Genomic DNA, 14,759 nt, shown 5'->3' with positions numbered 1-14,759 from the left:
CTGACAGAGTGTCAAACTCTGTTCATAGTAACAGTAATCAAAACACGTTTGAATATATCATCTCTTTAAATATTAGCCTACCTTTTGAAACACACAAAAAAACTCTTTTATTTATAAATATAACTATATAAAACTATTTTGCTAGAAGTGCCTGTTCCTTGATACTTCTGAAGACTCAGTCCCTTGACATTGTAATGTGACCACTGTTTTATTAAACTGTGGAAATGTTAAGCTTCCTCCTTTCATCCAATATTATGTTAGTAGTGATGTTGCTAGCTGATTTTCAGATACACTCAGTTGGAAGTTTATTAGTTAAAACTAATGCAGTCTGGTACAGCAGTCCTGCAATAAATGCAGTTAAGTTCCATTTTTACTGAAATTGTTTTGGAGACTTGTTCATTCAATTTATGAACATTGTAGAGGATGTAGTTTGTGGTGCTGTTGAGCTGTACTGCTTCCTATGTGTCTTTCTGTTATTTACACTACCCTCATTGATATGAATGGAGTGCAAAAAATAACAGAAACACCTGTATTTATATAATTGAGCAGCATCACAAACTGCAGCCTCAACAGCTCTCTGAAAGTTTCAGCACAAACTGAACATTCAAACATTCATGAAGGGGCGTTATTGCAGGACTTTTCTATCAAACTGCATTCGTTTTAGTTAGGTAAACGTCCACCAATGAGTGGCAGCAGAGAGTCGACATAACCGTCTGGGACACAAGCGAAGAAGAAAAAGGAGGAAGTGACGACACGGAGAAGTGTTGACAAATCCCAGTTAGCCTATGCTAGTCCCGTGGCATGATATTTTATTGACAATTTAGTAAAGCCTTCGTTCATAATGAGTTCTCCAGAGGACAGGCATGGGACAAAACGACCCGCATCTCCAAGTCAAGTGAGTAAAATAATAAAAACTGAGCATAATTCGTAGACGAAAGCTATGAATTACTTAGATAAGGCTAGTTTCGTGTTCGCCTGTTTGCTAACGTCTCAGTCTTATCATGAAACCTGAACACGTTTCTTGTTTAAGTCCTGGACAAAGTTTACTCGTCATTTTTAGGTTGACTTAAAAATTAATTATATAAAACATATCGCACATGATATCATTTTGTATCAAATTGTTTTTTTCAACTGGAGATGTTTTACCGAGCAAGGATTAATGACTGTATGTCACACATTATCAGCCTTTTACTTTACATCTGATGTTATATTCTCAATCGTAAATAACAGCATTAAGACGCATAAACACTCAAATGTAAAGTGGTATGCAATATGTATGTTTCAGACCATCATTGTTCTAATTCCTGAAATGTATACCAAATAAAACAATAGTCACTATCCTGTTAGGAAAGATGTTTGAAAATGTTAGTTTGAACTAACCACACGCAGTTGTCAGTTTATTAGGAACACCAGGTAGAAACTGAGGCAGTTTAATATAGTCCTACATTAAATACTACCTTCATGAAGGCCAAAATGTTAATGCTGCTGGACTGCATTATCATCATTGGGATGGACAAAATAATAAAAAACATACATCAACAGTGCAGTTCAGTAGCACCACAGACTACATCCTGTAAAATTATTGTACAGTTGAATCAGCACCTTTATGGAAGTAAGATTTATTGCAAGACTGCCGTATTAAACCATTTTAGCCTTTTCTGTGTGTTCCCAATAAACTGACAACTGAGTGTATTTAAGGTAGAATATGACTGCAAATTTTCTGCACAACCAATGAATGGACTGAGGACAGGTATACTGTTTTAAACCTCTTCAGATATTGTTTTCAACTTTTCAAATTGACAGTACAGTACTATGTGGTCAGTGGCAAATTGGACTTTCTGTATATTTGCATTTAGCAACAACTGGGAGCTTCCAGCAGAATCAACATAATGTATTTGCTTCAAAAGAGTCTATTTCTTTCCTTTACCTTTTGAATGCTGAAGGCTTTTAACTGTAACTGTTGTTTTATTTTTTGTAAGTGATGTGGTTTGGATACATTTTACTTCCTTTTTACAAAAGCTGCTTGCTTTTTCTCTCCCAGACCACAGTGGACATAACACACATCATATTATGTGGATCTAAGTAGCCGCTTTACCCTGCAAGTATGATATGAATGGGATTATTGTCATTTAAGTTCACCAGTATTTTTATTAACTTTTAAGGGTATTCTTTCCTCTGTTGATTTCCGATACTCACATAAAGCTCACTTAGAGTAGGCAAACAAAATCCAAACACATTGTGTTTATAATGAAAATAAATTGGAGCCCAGCCAGAAGAAGATATTGGATTTTTGGGGTTGATACCGATATTAGGGAGTAAAAATAATAAGTAAAAAACACTTGTGAAAAAAATATGTAATGAAAGCAGGATATTAGGATATTTTACAGTTTAACAATAAACTTTATCGTCCAAAACTACATCAGTGCACTGAAACATTAAACGTCACTGGGAATTACATAAAATAACTATAAATAAAAAACATAAGAACAAATAGGTATATATATATTTAAACTTAAAGGAAAACAAAGGATCAAATATATATAAAATGCTGCCCGAGCATTTTCCGAGCATTTCCACTGCATTATTGCTTCTTAATAAAAGTATTCATATCAGCACATATCGGAGAATATATGCACCGTTATCGATATATCTGTGATAGGCCGATAAAATCAGTCAGCTGATAAATCGGTCAGGCTCTAAAACAAATATCATCAAACATACCTCTCCAACAGACTGAAGTAACCGCTTTCCGGCTGCAAGGGCAACACACATTTGTCCAGATTGTGTGAGTCATCAGAGGTCTAGCCCTGTTGGTTAGAAACAGCATTAGCATCTACTGTGTTAAAAGCAGTGTAAATATTTAATGTAAAATAAGTAAATAATCTGATGACATGAGCATTATATTTTTGTTGGAACTGATTCTTTATGATAATGTTTTGGTTCGGCAGGATGGATCTACTCAGTGGGCATCAGCTGATCTGGGAAGTAATGAAAGGAAACAAAAGTTTTTACGGTTGATGGGTGCTGGCAAGGTTTGTTTTGCCTATTTTAGATCACTTTATATTCAGTTCACTATATTGTAAACCTCTAGTCCAGGTCATGAAAGCTACGTTTTTGTCCTTGCCACTGTGGAGAAGTTGTGACAGTTGATATAAAATGTGATTGTTTCTGTTCACCAGAAAGAACCCACGGGACGCCTTGTCATTGGCGACCACAAGTCGACATCCCACTTCCGTAGTGGTAAGCTTCATTGTTTAGCTTTTGTAAAAGGCTGGATTTGTTCTGCTTATGTAAGAAATGTCCCAACTACTGTTCCTTGCCATTTACCCATGCTGCCTTGTCCTTATGCCCAATGCAATTAACCCGCCTTCCTTACTACACATCCGCCGCACAGATCTATCCACACATGGATAGGCCTGTAACGGCTGGGTGTGCCTGCTGTGACTGGTGTCTCCTCTGCAGGGCAGGAAGATAAGAAGATCAATGAGCAGCTGGAGATGCAGTACCAGCAGGGCATGGATGGGAAGCTGTCAGGCCGCAACCGGAGGCACTGTGGCCTGGGCTTCAGCGAGGTGAGACCCAGAATAGAGGACATTCGTAAAATATGGCAGACATGGAGATTAAATGTATCTATACAGATTTATATGGATACATCTATACAGATAATATGTCAGTCACCTAGCAAACAGATGGCTGCTAACCTTTACAACCAGTTCACAAGCTAGTCTGACAACAGAGAGATGTTAGAAACAGGCACAGTAAGTGAGTTTCTTTTTCTTATGTCAAAGAATGATGTTTTACCACATTCAGGGAAAATAAAGATGATGTAATTCATTTTACAATAATGTAAATGCAGTATGTGAAATGCAATTACTTAAGTGCTAATCTAAGTGCTTATTTTAACGAAACCAAGAAGTATCTCCATCTTTTCATTGTTTAAATCCCTGGTAGATAAAGTGTGAGGCTGTTTTAAGACTGCAGCTTTCAACACACCATCAGAGATCAGAAAAAAAAAAACCTGTATGTGTTTGACAGTAGTGGGTTGCAGTTTTTTCAGGCTATACATTCATTTTGCAGTTACCAGCAGCTCTTGCTCACAAGTTCTTCACTTTAAACCTGCAGTGTGGAACCTTTGTCTCCCCCCTCTGGCAGGGGGCATAATTACACACTGTTGAATACAGAGAAATTTTCACAGTTCCAAGATGATAATTATTTATTAGGTAAATAATTTAGGTAAAATGTATACTACATTTTTTACAAATGCTAACCTGTCCAAGAGCAGTAAAGTGACAACCATGTCTGTCTCAGTCCCTTCTCTTCTGTCAGAGCTGTCCAACCAGGAAAAGCCACACCATTGGTAATCCATGTCTGTCCTTACTGTCAGTCACTTTCTTTTCTAGACTGTAATCCTTCCTCTGTTTCTTTTTTTATCTGGAGCTTCACAAACTTTTCTTGGATGCCTCATAGGTTTTTCCGCCATACTCCTCCTGCTTCGTCTCTGTCACTTCAGTCGTTCCCTCTCACACCATGTTCTGTTGTCAATACGTACATAGGAAACCTTTCCAGATGCTCAACACAAGCACCTGACAGGCAGCTCCACGTTTTGCAGACTTTTATTGTGGCCCAGTACTTGTGCTGAAGGTTCCTACCAATGCACTTCACCTAGGAACCTTCAGTGTGTCTGTGTTGCAACACGTAATAAAAGTCTGAGAAATAATGCAGCTGTGTGTCCAGACCTTAAATGCCTCCATATATGTTTACAGTGTACCCATATATGACAGAACACCCGTTTCAGCTCTGGCAAACTCACACCACTACCTGTGCACACACACCAGATTTAAAACTCGGGCAAATGCTTGAATGTAATAAATGTTCATTTCTATTTAAAACGTCCCGCAGTCCAGCTTTAACACTCAGAGATATTCTGCTAAATTGTGTTTTACATGCTTTTTTTAAGTCGGCAAACCGTAACTTTCCATATAATAGCATATGGATTTAGCATTTAGGTGTTGCTAGTTTGAATTACTTGTAAATCGTCACAAGAATTCCAACAAATAAAATGATGGCAAGGGAAATGTATTTATGCAGAATATTCCAAACATATAGGTAGTAAAGCACAAAAGGATAAAAACATTTTAACATTTAAACTTTAAAGATAATAATAGGAGGTAGATCAGAATGACAGCATGGATAGTAATGAACACTGAAGGCTTTGTTAAAGGCAGTGGAGAATGTAAAAGAGTCAAAGTCTTATATTCATATGCTGCTTCTCCATGTGTCGGCTGAACTGTGGCACTGGTCAGCTGACGCTTCTAGATGACCTGAGAGGTTGAGTGTGTTCATATGACATGTATCTCAAGTATTGCCTCCGACTGTCTGTGCAGCTCCATTTTTGTCTCACCCATAAATTGTTATTGAGGCAAGACACTCTTCTTGTCTTTAGTGTGTCAAATTGTGCGTACAGAGCAGGGTGTGACTGTCAAAGAGCACACGCACACACACACACACACACACACACACGCTGTCATTGTTACTTATGTAAGTAACACTTCAACAAAAAGGCAATCTTCTGCAAAACAATTTTCAAATGTGTTGTGACGTTACTCTTAATTCCATCTGTGTACACTATAAATATAGTACAGGAACAGGAGTACTCTTTTAGTACTGGACAGAAGTGGAAAAAAAACTCATGTTGTTGTTCTCTTCACAGCCTGAGCCGGAGCCAGAGTTGTTTCCCGCTCCAACAGTGGACAGTCAGACAAAAGAAACTGAGCCAGAGAAGTCCACCAGTGGCAAAGAAGGTGAAGAACCAACAGATGCCCAGGACAAAGGCTGCGATCCCATCACTAAGGAACAGACCTCAGACCAGGCCAAGCCCAGCTCTGACAGTAAGAGCGGAGAGCGGAAACAAGAATACAAAATGGCCTTTGTGAAGTCAGCGTAGGCCTGGATGGGGCGGGCAGGGAGGCATTAGTTTTTGTAATCTCAAAATTGTACAATTTGACCGTAGTTGTTTTACTGTCGGTCATTCTAGTTCTTTTACTGTGTAGAAATGTTTTCTCTACACAAGCACTCACCACTGGACGGCATCGTGGTGTGCATGTTGTCAAAAATAAAATCAGCAGGCTGCAACCTCAGCTTTTTGGTTAAGTGGTGTTATATCATGTTAAGGTGGCAAATGGTCCAGTTTTTATTTGGTTTGAACATTTTAGCAGTCACTGTATTTGCCATGAATTACGTTGGATGAAAAAGGATCGTTTGCCATTCAGTGTGATTGGTCTACACATTGTGAATTTTGTGATTTCTTGTTTGAAAACCAATAAAAGGAAGTGTCAGTTGTAATGTTTGCCGTTCCTAACACTTGAACTACAATTTCTCTCTGACAAAGGAGATGGTTTCTGTGAAGGACTGTTTTTGCATTCTGTATCGTTGTGGACTGAAAGTAAACTCACTGTCTGTTTTATGCAGGGAAGCTCTCACCTTGATTTGTATGTAATGAACTGTGTCCACTAGGGGTCAGGTAAACTGCTCAGAAAATCCCTATTAATGAAATGGAGGTCAGGTTAAAAATCATCCCAAATGCATTCAACCCCATCTGTGTGGATCTCTGGGGAGGTATTTTTATAATCACATATTTATATACTTATAAAAACACATTGAGGGGGAAAAAAACTGATGAATTGTGATGTACATGCATTTACATAAGTTTATTCTGAGCGAGTGGGTCGTTTTAATAATGAATATTTTCCACAGGGTTGAATCATTCGAATTTTCATGGTAGCAGCATTATTAAATATGCCTAATCAACACTTTCTCCGGGTGTTTGTAGCTGAATACGTTATTTTAACACAGTCCATCATATATGCACATTTTTAAAAGCCAAAGTGACGCACGTGAGTCGAATCAGTAATCGCGGCTGAATGAAATGCAGCGGATAAGACAGAATCACGCCCTTTGGTCACATCTCAATTCAGCTGCGTCAAAGCGAAAGTGCAGAAGAAAGGAGGAAGCTGCTTCGACTGGACGGAGACGCGTAGCAGGTAAAATAGGTTTTTGCATACAGAAGTCATTAGAATAGATGACTGCATCAGTTAACCAGGGCGGAATCAGTTTTGAAGTAGTTTGAATCGACTGCGGTTGTTTTTCCCGAAGCCATTGAACAGAAATGTTAAATGTAAAAAGTACACACTGCTGTCGATGCAAAGTGTGATAGGCCTCACCTGAACTAACCTGACCTAGCTCTGCTCAAATACAACCAGAGGTTAATCGCTGAATGTGTTATGTTAAACTGAAGTACAGTGATCACATAGGTGGGTTTTCCCGCTTGTTAACTTAACAAGAAGGGCCAGTGTCTAACTACACACAAGGATTAACATTCCGCTACACAGTTTGTTCTGAAATAAAATAATAATAATCTCAAAGCAGACAAATGGACGGGACATACGGCGAACTAGAATTGAACTAATGTGCCGGTGAGTTCAGTTCCTCTGCTCTTGCTACAAATCCAAATAGAAGGACAAATACTCTCCACTGAGCTGAGAGCATTGTGTTAACACTGATAATAATTGCTGTCTATTAGTGCAGATATTTACAAACTGAACTAAGGAAGCTGAAAATACTTTTGAATATCTGTATTTAAAATAAATGAAATAAAATAAACAAAAGGAACAAAATCTAAAGTCCCTGTAGACCTGAGATGAGGAAGACATGCACGAATTGTAAGACCACATGAAAATGTTTTATTATCAAAAGGAAGAAATAAATAAATAACAAAAGACCAACAAGGAAAACTTATGTACCAGGCATTGCAACCTAAATATTCCTAATGTTTATGCATGTACTGTAACATTTACCCTGTCATTACTGCCAGGACAAAGCTTCAGCTCAACTTTTCATTATGTAAGAATAACCAGAAAAACTTATCAGGATCTCCTGCAGCTAGGTCACAGTCAAGCAGGTCTTGTGTAAAGGATAAGGCAGGGGAACATTTAAATAGTGCCTTGGCAAAATACAGAGGAGTCAGCCAATGGTGTGGACATGGCAACACTTTGCTAGATCTCCTGGAACTGTCTTGCAGCCATGGGGCATTCCTCCTCCTCTGCTGCTGATATTATTTTGTTGTGCATCCATATAAACAAAGATGCAGGGGTCAGACCCACCCTTTCTTGGCTGGACATTATAGAGCCTCCCTTGATAGTTTGCATATCAAATGTCAATCTGACCTTAATTTTTTTTTTTTTTTTTTTTTTTTTAATTTAGTATAATTATTGTCTTACTATAAGGGTGTCCTTCCTTAATAAAGAAATGAATTTTCTAACAAAGGTTTTTAAAAGATATATTCTATAATAAATCATCAAAGATCAATCTCCCACTCTAGGCATCCATCCCTTTTTCCAGATGTAGAAGTTCATAGTCCAGTTTTGTGAATGGGTGAGTTATATTTTGAATATTTACATGATCAGTTCAGTTATTTCAGAAAATGTAAAGAATTTCAACTGCTCAGTAATACAGACCTGTAGTGTATTGATTATTGTAATTCTTATAATTGTTGTGTTAAAGTGAAAATAAATGTCCTCTATACTGAATAAATAGAACCCTGAGTTTAACTACTGTGCAAAATTTAACTTTGTTTCTTTTAAGAAAAAAAAACTCAAATCAAAATGGATGGTGCAGAGGAGAGTAAACAGTTTCCTGATAGGCCACAGGTGCCTGCCTCATCCTGTGTGTCCATGAAAAGTGACACCTCCATGAAGAAACGCAATGACTTCACCAAAGAAGCAGCTGATGGGTACATAACTTTTATTCTTGATTAAAAGTGATAGATATCTTGACAATTGTTGACTAGATTGCCATTAAAAAATTGATGCTGACCCCCACTGTCCAATAACGATAAATCCTTATCTTATCAGCTCAGTTAATTTTGAGAGGAAGAAGAGAAGACTGCTGCATTAACCTGTGTGTCCATGAAAAGTGATGTCTCAATGAAGAAACGCAATGACTTCACCAAAGAAGCAGCTGATAGGCACATAAAGTATATTCTGGTTCTTTAAAAGTGATAGTTCTGTGGCTCTACAGGTGCATCTCAATAAATTAGAATATCATGGAAAAGTTCATTTATTTCAGTAATTCAATTCAGAAAGTGAAACTCGCATATTATAGATTCCTTACACACAGTGAAATATTATGGCTTACAGCTAATGAAAACCCAAAATTCAGTATCTCAGAAAATTAGAATATTGTGAAAAAGTTCAAAATTGTAGATTCACAGTCTAATCAGCTAATTAACTCAAAACACCTGCAAAGGTTTCCTGAGCCTTTAAATGGTCTCTCAGTCTGGTTCAGTAGACTACACAATCATGGGGATGACTGCTGACTTAACAGTTGTCCAGGAGACAGTCATCGACACCCTCCACAAGGAGGGTAAACGACAAAAGGTCATTGCTAAAGAAGCTGGCTGTTCAGAGTGCTGTATCCAAGTATATTCATAGAAAGTTGAGCTGAAGGAAAAAGTGGTAGAAAAAGGTGCACAAGCAACAGGGATAACCGCAGCCTTGAGGATTGTGAAGCAAAGGCCATTCAAGATATTGGGGGAGATTCACAAGGAGTGGACTGAGGCTGGAGTCATCAAGAGCCACAACGCACAGATGTATCCAGGACATGGGCCTGCCAAGCCACTCCTGAACCAGAGACAACATCAGAAGCGTCTTACCTGGGCTAAGAAGAAAAAGGACTGGACTGTTGCTCAGTGGTCCAAAGTTCTCTTTTCAGATGAAAGTAAATTTTGCATTTCATTTGGAAATCGAGGAAGAATGGAGAGGCACAGAATCCAAGTTGCTTGAAGTCCAGTGTGAAGTTTCCAATCAGTGATGATTTGGGGAGCCATGTCATCTGCTGGTGTTGGTCCACTGCGTTTTATCAAGTCCAAAGTCAACGCAGCCGTCTACCAGGAAATCTTTAGAGCACTTCATGTTTCCTTTTGCTAATGAGCTTTATGTGGAGGTGCTGATTTCATTTTCCAGCAGGAAAAGTACCAATACCTGGTTTAATGACCATGGTATCACTATGCTTGATTGGCCAGCAAACTCGCCTGACCTAAACTCCATAGAGAATCTATGAGGTATTGTCAAGAGGAAGATGAGAGACATCAGACTCAACAATGCAGACGAGCTGAAGGCCGCTATCAAAGAAACCTGGGCTTCCATAAGACCTCAGCAGTGCCACAGGCTGACCGCCTCCATGCCACGCCACATTGATGCAGAAATTCATGCAAAAGGAGGTGTGTGTGTGTGTGTGTGTGTACATACATACTTTTCAGTAGGCCAACATTTCTGTATCAAATCCTTTTTTTATTTATTTTTTTTTATTATTATTTATTCATTTATTTATTTTTTTTATTTGTCTTATGTAATATTCTCATTTTCTGAGATACTGAATTTTGGGTTTTCATTAGTTGTAAGCCATAATCATCAAAACTAAAAGAAGTAAAGGCTTGAAATATTTCACTCTGTGTCACGGATCTATATAATATGAGTTTCACTTTTTGAATTGAATTGCTGAAATAAATTAACTTTTCCATGATATTCTAATTTATTGAGATGCACCTGTAGGTCTGTTCAGCACTGTAGGTCTGTTCAGCACTGCAGCTAGGTCAAATGATGTGGAAGCTCAATTCCAGTCAAGCAGGTCTTATGTTGGGTAAGGGATAAGGTTTGGTCGACAGGGAAACAGTTATGACATGACACCGGATGTGTCAAAATGTGGACCAGTCTGCAAAAAGTGTAGACATGGCAACACTTCGCTAGATTTCCTTGAACTCTCTTGCAACCCATGGTGCATTCCTCCTCCTCTGCTGCTTCCATTATTTTGCTGTGCATTCATATAAACAAAGATGTATAAATACTTACTTTAATTTCAACATGCACTAAACCCAAGGTACATAAAATGTGTCTTTAAGTTATGTAACATTACAGTAGTTTAATCAGCAAAGGCTTTCTGCCAGAAATGCTTTGGGCAGACAAGTGAGATTAAACTTTCTTTTTTTATTAATTAGTGAAATCAACCTCGGAGAGACAAGTAAAAAGTATTTTTATCTTATCAGTTTTCTTGCCTCTTCAGGGGTCATTTAAACAGAAAACAGGAACTTGATCCTGGCCAAAAAAAAAGAGATTTCACTTGCCTTTCAGGGCTTCTGTAGTTATTTGGGAAAATTTTTTAAAGAATTTAAACATCTCAATATTAAATGTTGATAGACCAAGAATTAAACCACTACACAAAATTTTACTTTTCTTTTAAGAAAAAAGAAAGCAGGTATTGCCTTCAAAATGGATGGTGCAGAGGAGAGTAAACAGTTTCCTGATAGGCCACAGGTGCCTGCCTCATCCTGTGTGTCCATGAAAAGTGACACCTCCATGAAGAAACGCAATGACTTCACCAAAGAAGCAGCTGATAGGTACATAAAGTCCATTCTTGATTAAAAGTGATAGTTCTGTGGCTCTGGGGTTTAAAATGCTGATCTGTCCAACACCTATACGTACACCTTATGTACCTATGTCTATAGGTACAGAAATCTATCGGAGATCTATCAGAGATCTGCAGAAGTAGTCCTCATATTTTAACTCTCCATCAATGACTGAATCAGTCTGTGTCAATGAGAATATTCTATTAAAACAGGCTGAAATCTAAAAAATAACATTTTCGATATTTGTCTCAAGAGACCAATATGACTGTTCAGAATCTACGGAGATGGATGGAAATGCCATATTTAAGGTTGGTTATGTTTCTAATGTCTGTACTAAAACCATAATGGCAAAAATAACTAAGCATAAGATAATAGTATTGTAATGATAGACATTTCTGAAACAACAATGAAGTTGGTGAGTTTTTTTGTTTTTTTTTTTGAGGAAAGTGAGTCAAAATGATCTGCACCCACTGTCTTCTACTTTCTCCACTGCAGCTGGTGGAAACTCAGGGCATGGAGATTTTTCAGAGTGAGCTGAAAAGGTATAAACGGATGCTCTTTCCACACCTTTCACAATCTTCTGTGAGAGAAGAGCAGGATGAAGAAAGTTTGCCTACAGAAGATGAAAAGCAAGACAGCAGTGCCAGTGAGGGGGTTCTGAAGGTTACACTGCACGTCTTAAAGGAAATGGGCCACACTGCGCTCGCTAATGAACTGGAGAAACGTAAGTACCAAGAGGAGGGTATGATATGTGATGTATTTGTGAATGCCAATAACTGATATATTGTGCTTTATCCTATTATATATGATCAATTTCACACACAAAAAAAAAAATGAATTTGGTGGTTTCCCCAAAGTGTCAATGATGGAAGAATTTGATCAAAAATGTACTGTAGGATGCAGGAAGGGGGGGTTATATTATTGTATTAACTGTTTCAGGTGTTTTTTTTAATACAATAATTACATATTGTAAAACAAAACCATCTGAAACATAAAATACAATTGTATAATGTTTCAGGTGTTTTTTATGATATATAATTATTTTATGTTTCAGGTATAAGCAATGCCACTAAACAGCAGTTTTATGTTTCTTGGGCAAAGCCCTTTCTTGGTTTAAAAGCTCACTGGGCAGTGTGTCATGACAAGGGAAAATGTCCTCAGCCTATCCCCTCCCCACTGGAGTGCCCCAAGGATCGGTTCTGGGAACCCTCCTCTTTGCAATATTCACCACCTCTTTGGGCCCATTTATCTGTTCACATTGCTGTCATTCCCAGCAAAAGACTCCCACTCCCCCTCTGAGCAGATCTCGGCCTGTCTCTGACATATCCACATGGGCGAAGGAATGCCACCTTCAACTAAACCTCTCTAAGACCGAACTCGTACTCATCCCGGCCAGTCAGTCTCTTCATCACAGTATCGATATCAAAATTGCCTCTTCATTCCTTACCCCAACTTAAGTTTCAAGAAGCCGGGGTGTCATGTTTGATGACCAGCTCTCCTTCTCTGACCATGTTGCATCCGTCTCTGGGTCATCGTCAGAAAAATCAGGCCTTAATTGACTCCACCCAGCTCTTGGTCCAGGTCATGGTTATCTCTCACCTCGACTACTGTTACCCTCTTCTGGCAGGCCTTCCTTTGTGCACAGTGAAACCCCTGCAGATGGTCCAGAATGCTGCAGCCAGTCTGGTCTCACATCAGCCTAAAAGGGCACATGTCACTCCGCTACTCATCGACCTACACCAGCTACCCATGGCGGCCTGAATCAAATTCATGTCACTAATGCTGCCTTCAGAGTGACTTCTGGGTCTGCACCATCAACTTGAATTCAATCATACAGCCTTATGCTCCTTCTTGGTCACTGCATTCCTCGAAGGAATGTCATCTGGCATTGCCATCCCTGCACAGAAGACAATCACAGTCCAGACTGATCTCATCTGTGGTTAACCAATGGTGAAATGAGCTCCTGAATCCTGAATCAGCAGGTGCATTCCTCTCTATCTTCAAGAATCTCTTGAAAACTTGTCTCTTCCAGGAACACCTCCTTTCCAAACATGTTTAATTAGCATGTACTATGCACTTTTGGTGCACTTCTTTAATACAATCTCCTTGCACCTACTAAATAGATGTAGTACTTAATAATTACCCTAAAATTTCACAAGGCCTAATGTACTGTTTTTATAACTGCTTTCTGCCAAATGAACTTTCTAGGCTACAAATTCCTCTTGAGGTTTCAGCACTGAAATGAATGTACCAACATAACATTTAACTTCTTGTTTTCTTTGTCCATCTAGACATTTATGGTGAGCTTGATGTCTGCCAACGCAAACTCAGACACAAATTGAGAAAGTTTGAGTACATTTTCGAGGGCGCAGCACAGCATGGGAACCAGACACTCCTAAACAAGGTGTATACCGAACTGTACATCACAGAGGGAGTCAGTGGAACTGTTAATAATGAACATGAGGTCAGGCAGATTGAGGCTGCAAACAGGAGACCAGCAGAAGAAGACAAGCCAATCAAATGTGAAGACATCTTTAATCCCCTATTCGGACAAGACAGATTCATCAGAACCGTGCTGACTATAGGAATTTCTGGCATTGGAAAAACAATCTCTGTACAGAAGTTTAATCTGGAATGGGCAGAAGGAAGAGTCAACCAGGACATCCAACTCTTAATTAATCTTCCGTTTCGCGAGCTGAATCTGATGGTGAGCCACTACACACTTACACAGCTGCTTCATCATTTTCTTGCAGAGGCAAAAGAATCAGGAATTTCAAATTTTGGCAAATATAAGCTTGTGCTGATATTTGATGGGTTGGATGAGTGTCGGCTTCCTCTGGACTTTGACCACAACAAGCCCTGCTGCAGCGTCTCAGAACCAGCTTCAGTGGACGTACTACTGACAAATCTAATCAAGGGGAACCTGCTGCCCTCTGCACACATCTGGATCACCTCCAGGCCTGCAGCTGCAGATCGTATTCCAAATGATCTTGTTGATCGTGTGACAGAGATACGAGGGTTCAACGACCCCCAGAAGGACGAGTACTTCAGGAAGAAAATCTCTGATCAAAAAATGGCCAATAGGGTCATTTCACACGTTAAGGCAACCAGGAGCCTTCATATCATGTGTCATATACCAGTCTTCAGCTGGATATCTGCCACCGTTCTCCAGAGGATTTTAAAAGAAACAGAAATGATGGGAACGGAGGAGGATGGAGGAAGAAAAGAAATGCCTAACACTCTGACACAAATGTACGCCAGTTTTCTGGTATACAACTCGCTGATCAAAACTCGGAAGTAT

At 38.9% G+C, this 14,759-nt stretch overlaps 1 protein-coding gene and 1 pseudogene across 2 annotated transcripts in view; both read left to right on the top strand.

Moving 5' to 3' along the window:
• The first annotated feature begins 736 nt into the window (after positions 1–736).
• cunh11orf58 (chromosome unknown C11orf58 homolog) lies at positions 737–6,342 on the top strand. Its single transcript, XM_023400216.2, has 5 exons — positions 737–895; positions 2,949–3,032; positions 3,180–3,240; positions 3,463–3,572; positions 5,711–6,342. Exons 1-5 carry the CDS (start codon positions 842–844, stop codon positions 5,942–5,944), a joined length of 543 nt encoding a protein of 180 aa, XP_023255984.1. The 5' UTR covers positions 737–841; the 3' UTR covers positions 5,945–6,342.
• A 630-nt stretch (positions 6,343–6,972) lies between these two features.
• The window catches only part of LOC111650355 (NACHT, LRR and PYD domains-containing protein 3-like), a 12,060-nt pseudogene continuing 4,273 nt past the window's right edge, over positions 6,973–14,759 (top strand). Inside the window, exons 1-7 of the transcript XR_015436854.1 lie at positions 6,973–7,040; positions 8,378–8,430; positions 8,641–8,788; positions 11,294–11,449; positions 11,712–11,766; positions 11,954–12,182; positions 13,750–14,759. The exon at positions 13,750–14,759 is cut by the window's right edge and continues 412 nt beyond it. The product of XR_015436854.1 is annotated as an NACHT, LRR and PYD domains-containing protein 3-like (transcript). The remainder of the gene's footprint in view (positions 7,041–8,377; positions 8,431–8,640; positions 8,789–11,293; positions 11,450–11,711; positions 11,767–11,953; positions 12,183–13,749) is intronic.

This window comes from Seriola lalandi, unplaced genomic scaffold (genome assembly GCF_002814215.2).
Source record: "Seriola lalandi dorsalis isolate HSWRI2012SDOR001 ecotype SW California unplaced genomic scaffold, Sedor1 jcf7180002052274, whole genome shotgun sequence".
In the NCBI taxonomy this organism is placed as follows: domain Eukaryota; kingdom Metazoa; phylum Chordata; class Actinopteri; order Carangiformes; family Carangidae; genus Seriola; species Seriola lalandi.
This window is presented reverse-complemented; position numbering and strand designations above follow the sequence as displayed.

Coding starts and splice junctions, on each gene's coding strand:
- cunh11orf58 (XM_023400216.2), top strand. CDS start 842: ATGAGTTCTCCAGAGGACAGGCATGGGACAAAACGACCCGCATCTCCA. Junction 896..2,948: donor GACCCGCATCTCCAAGTCAA/GTGAGTAAAATA, acceptor TTGGTTCGGCAG/GATGGATCTACTCAGTGGGC. Junction 3,241..3,462: donor GACATCCCACTTCCGTAGTG/GTAAGCTTCATT, acceptor TCTCCTCTGCAG/GGCAGGAAGATAAGAAGATC.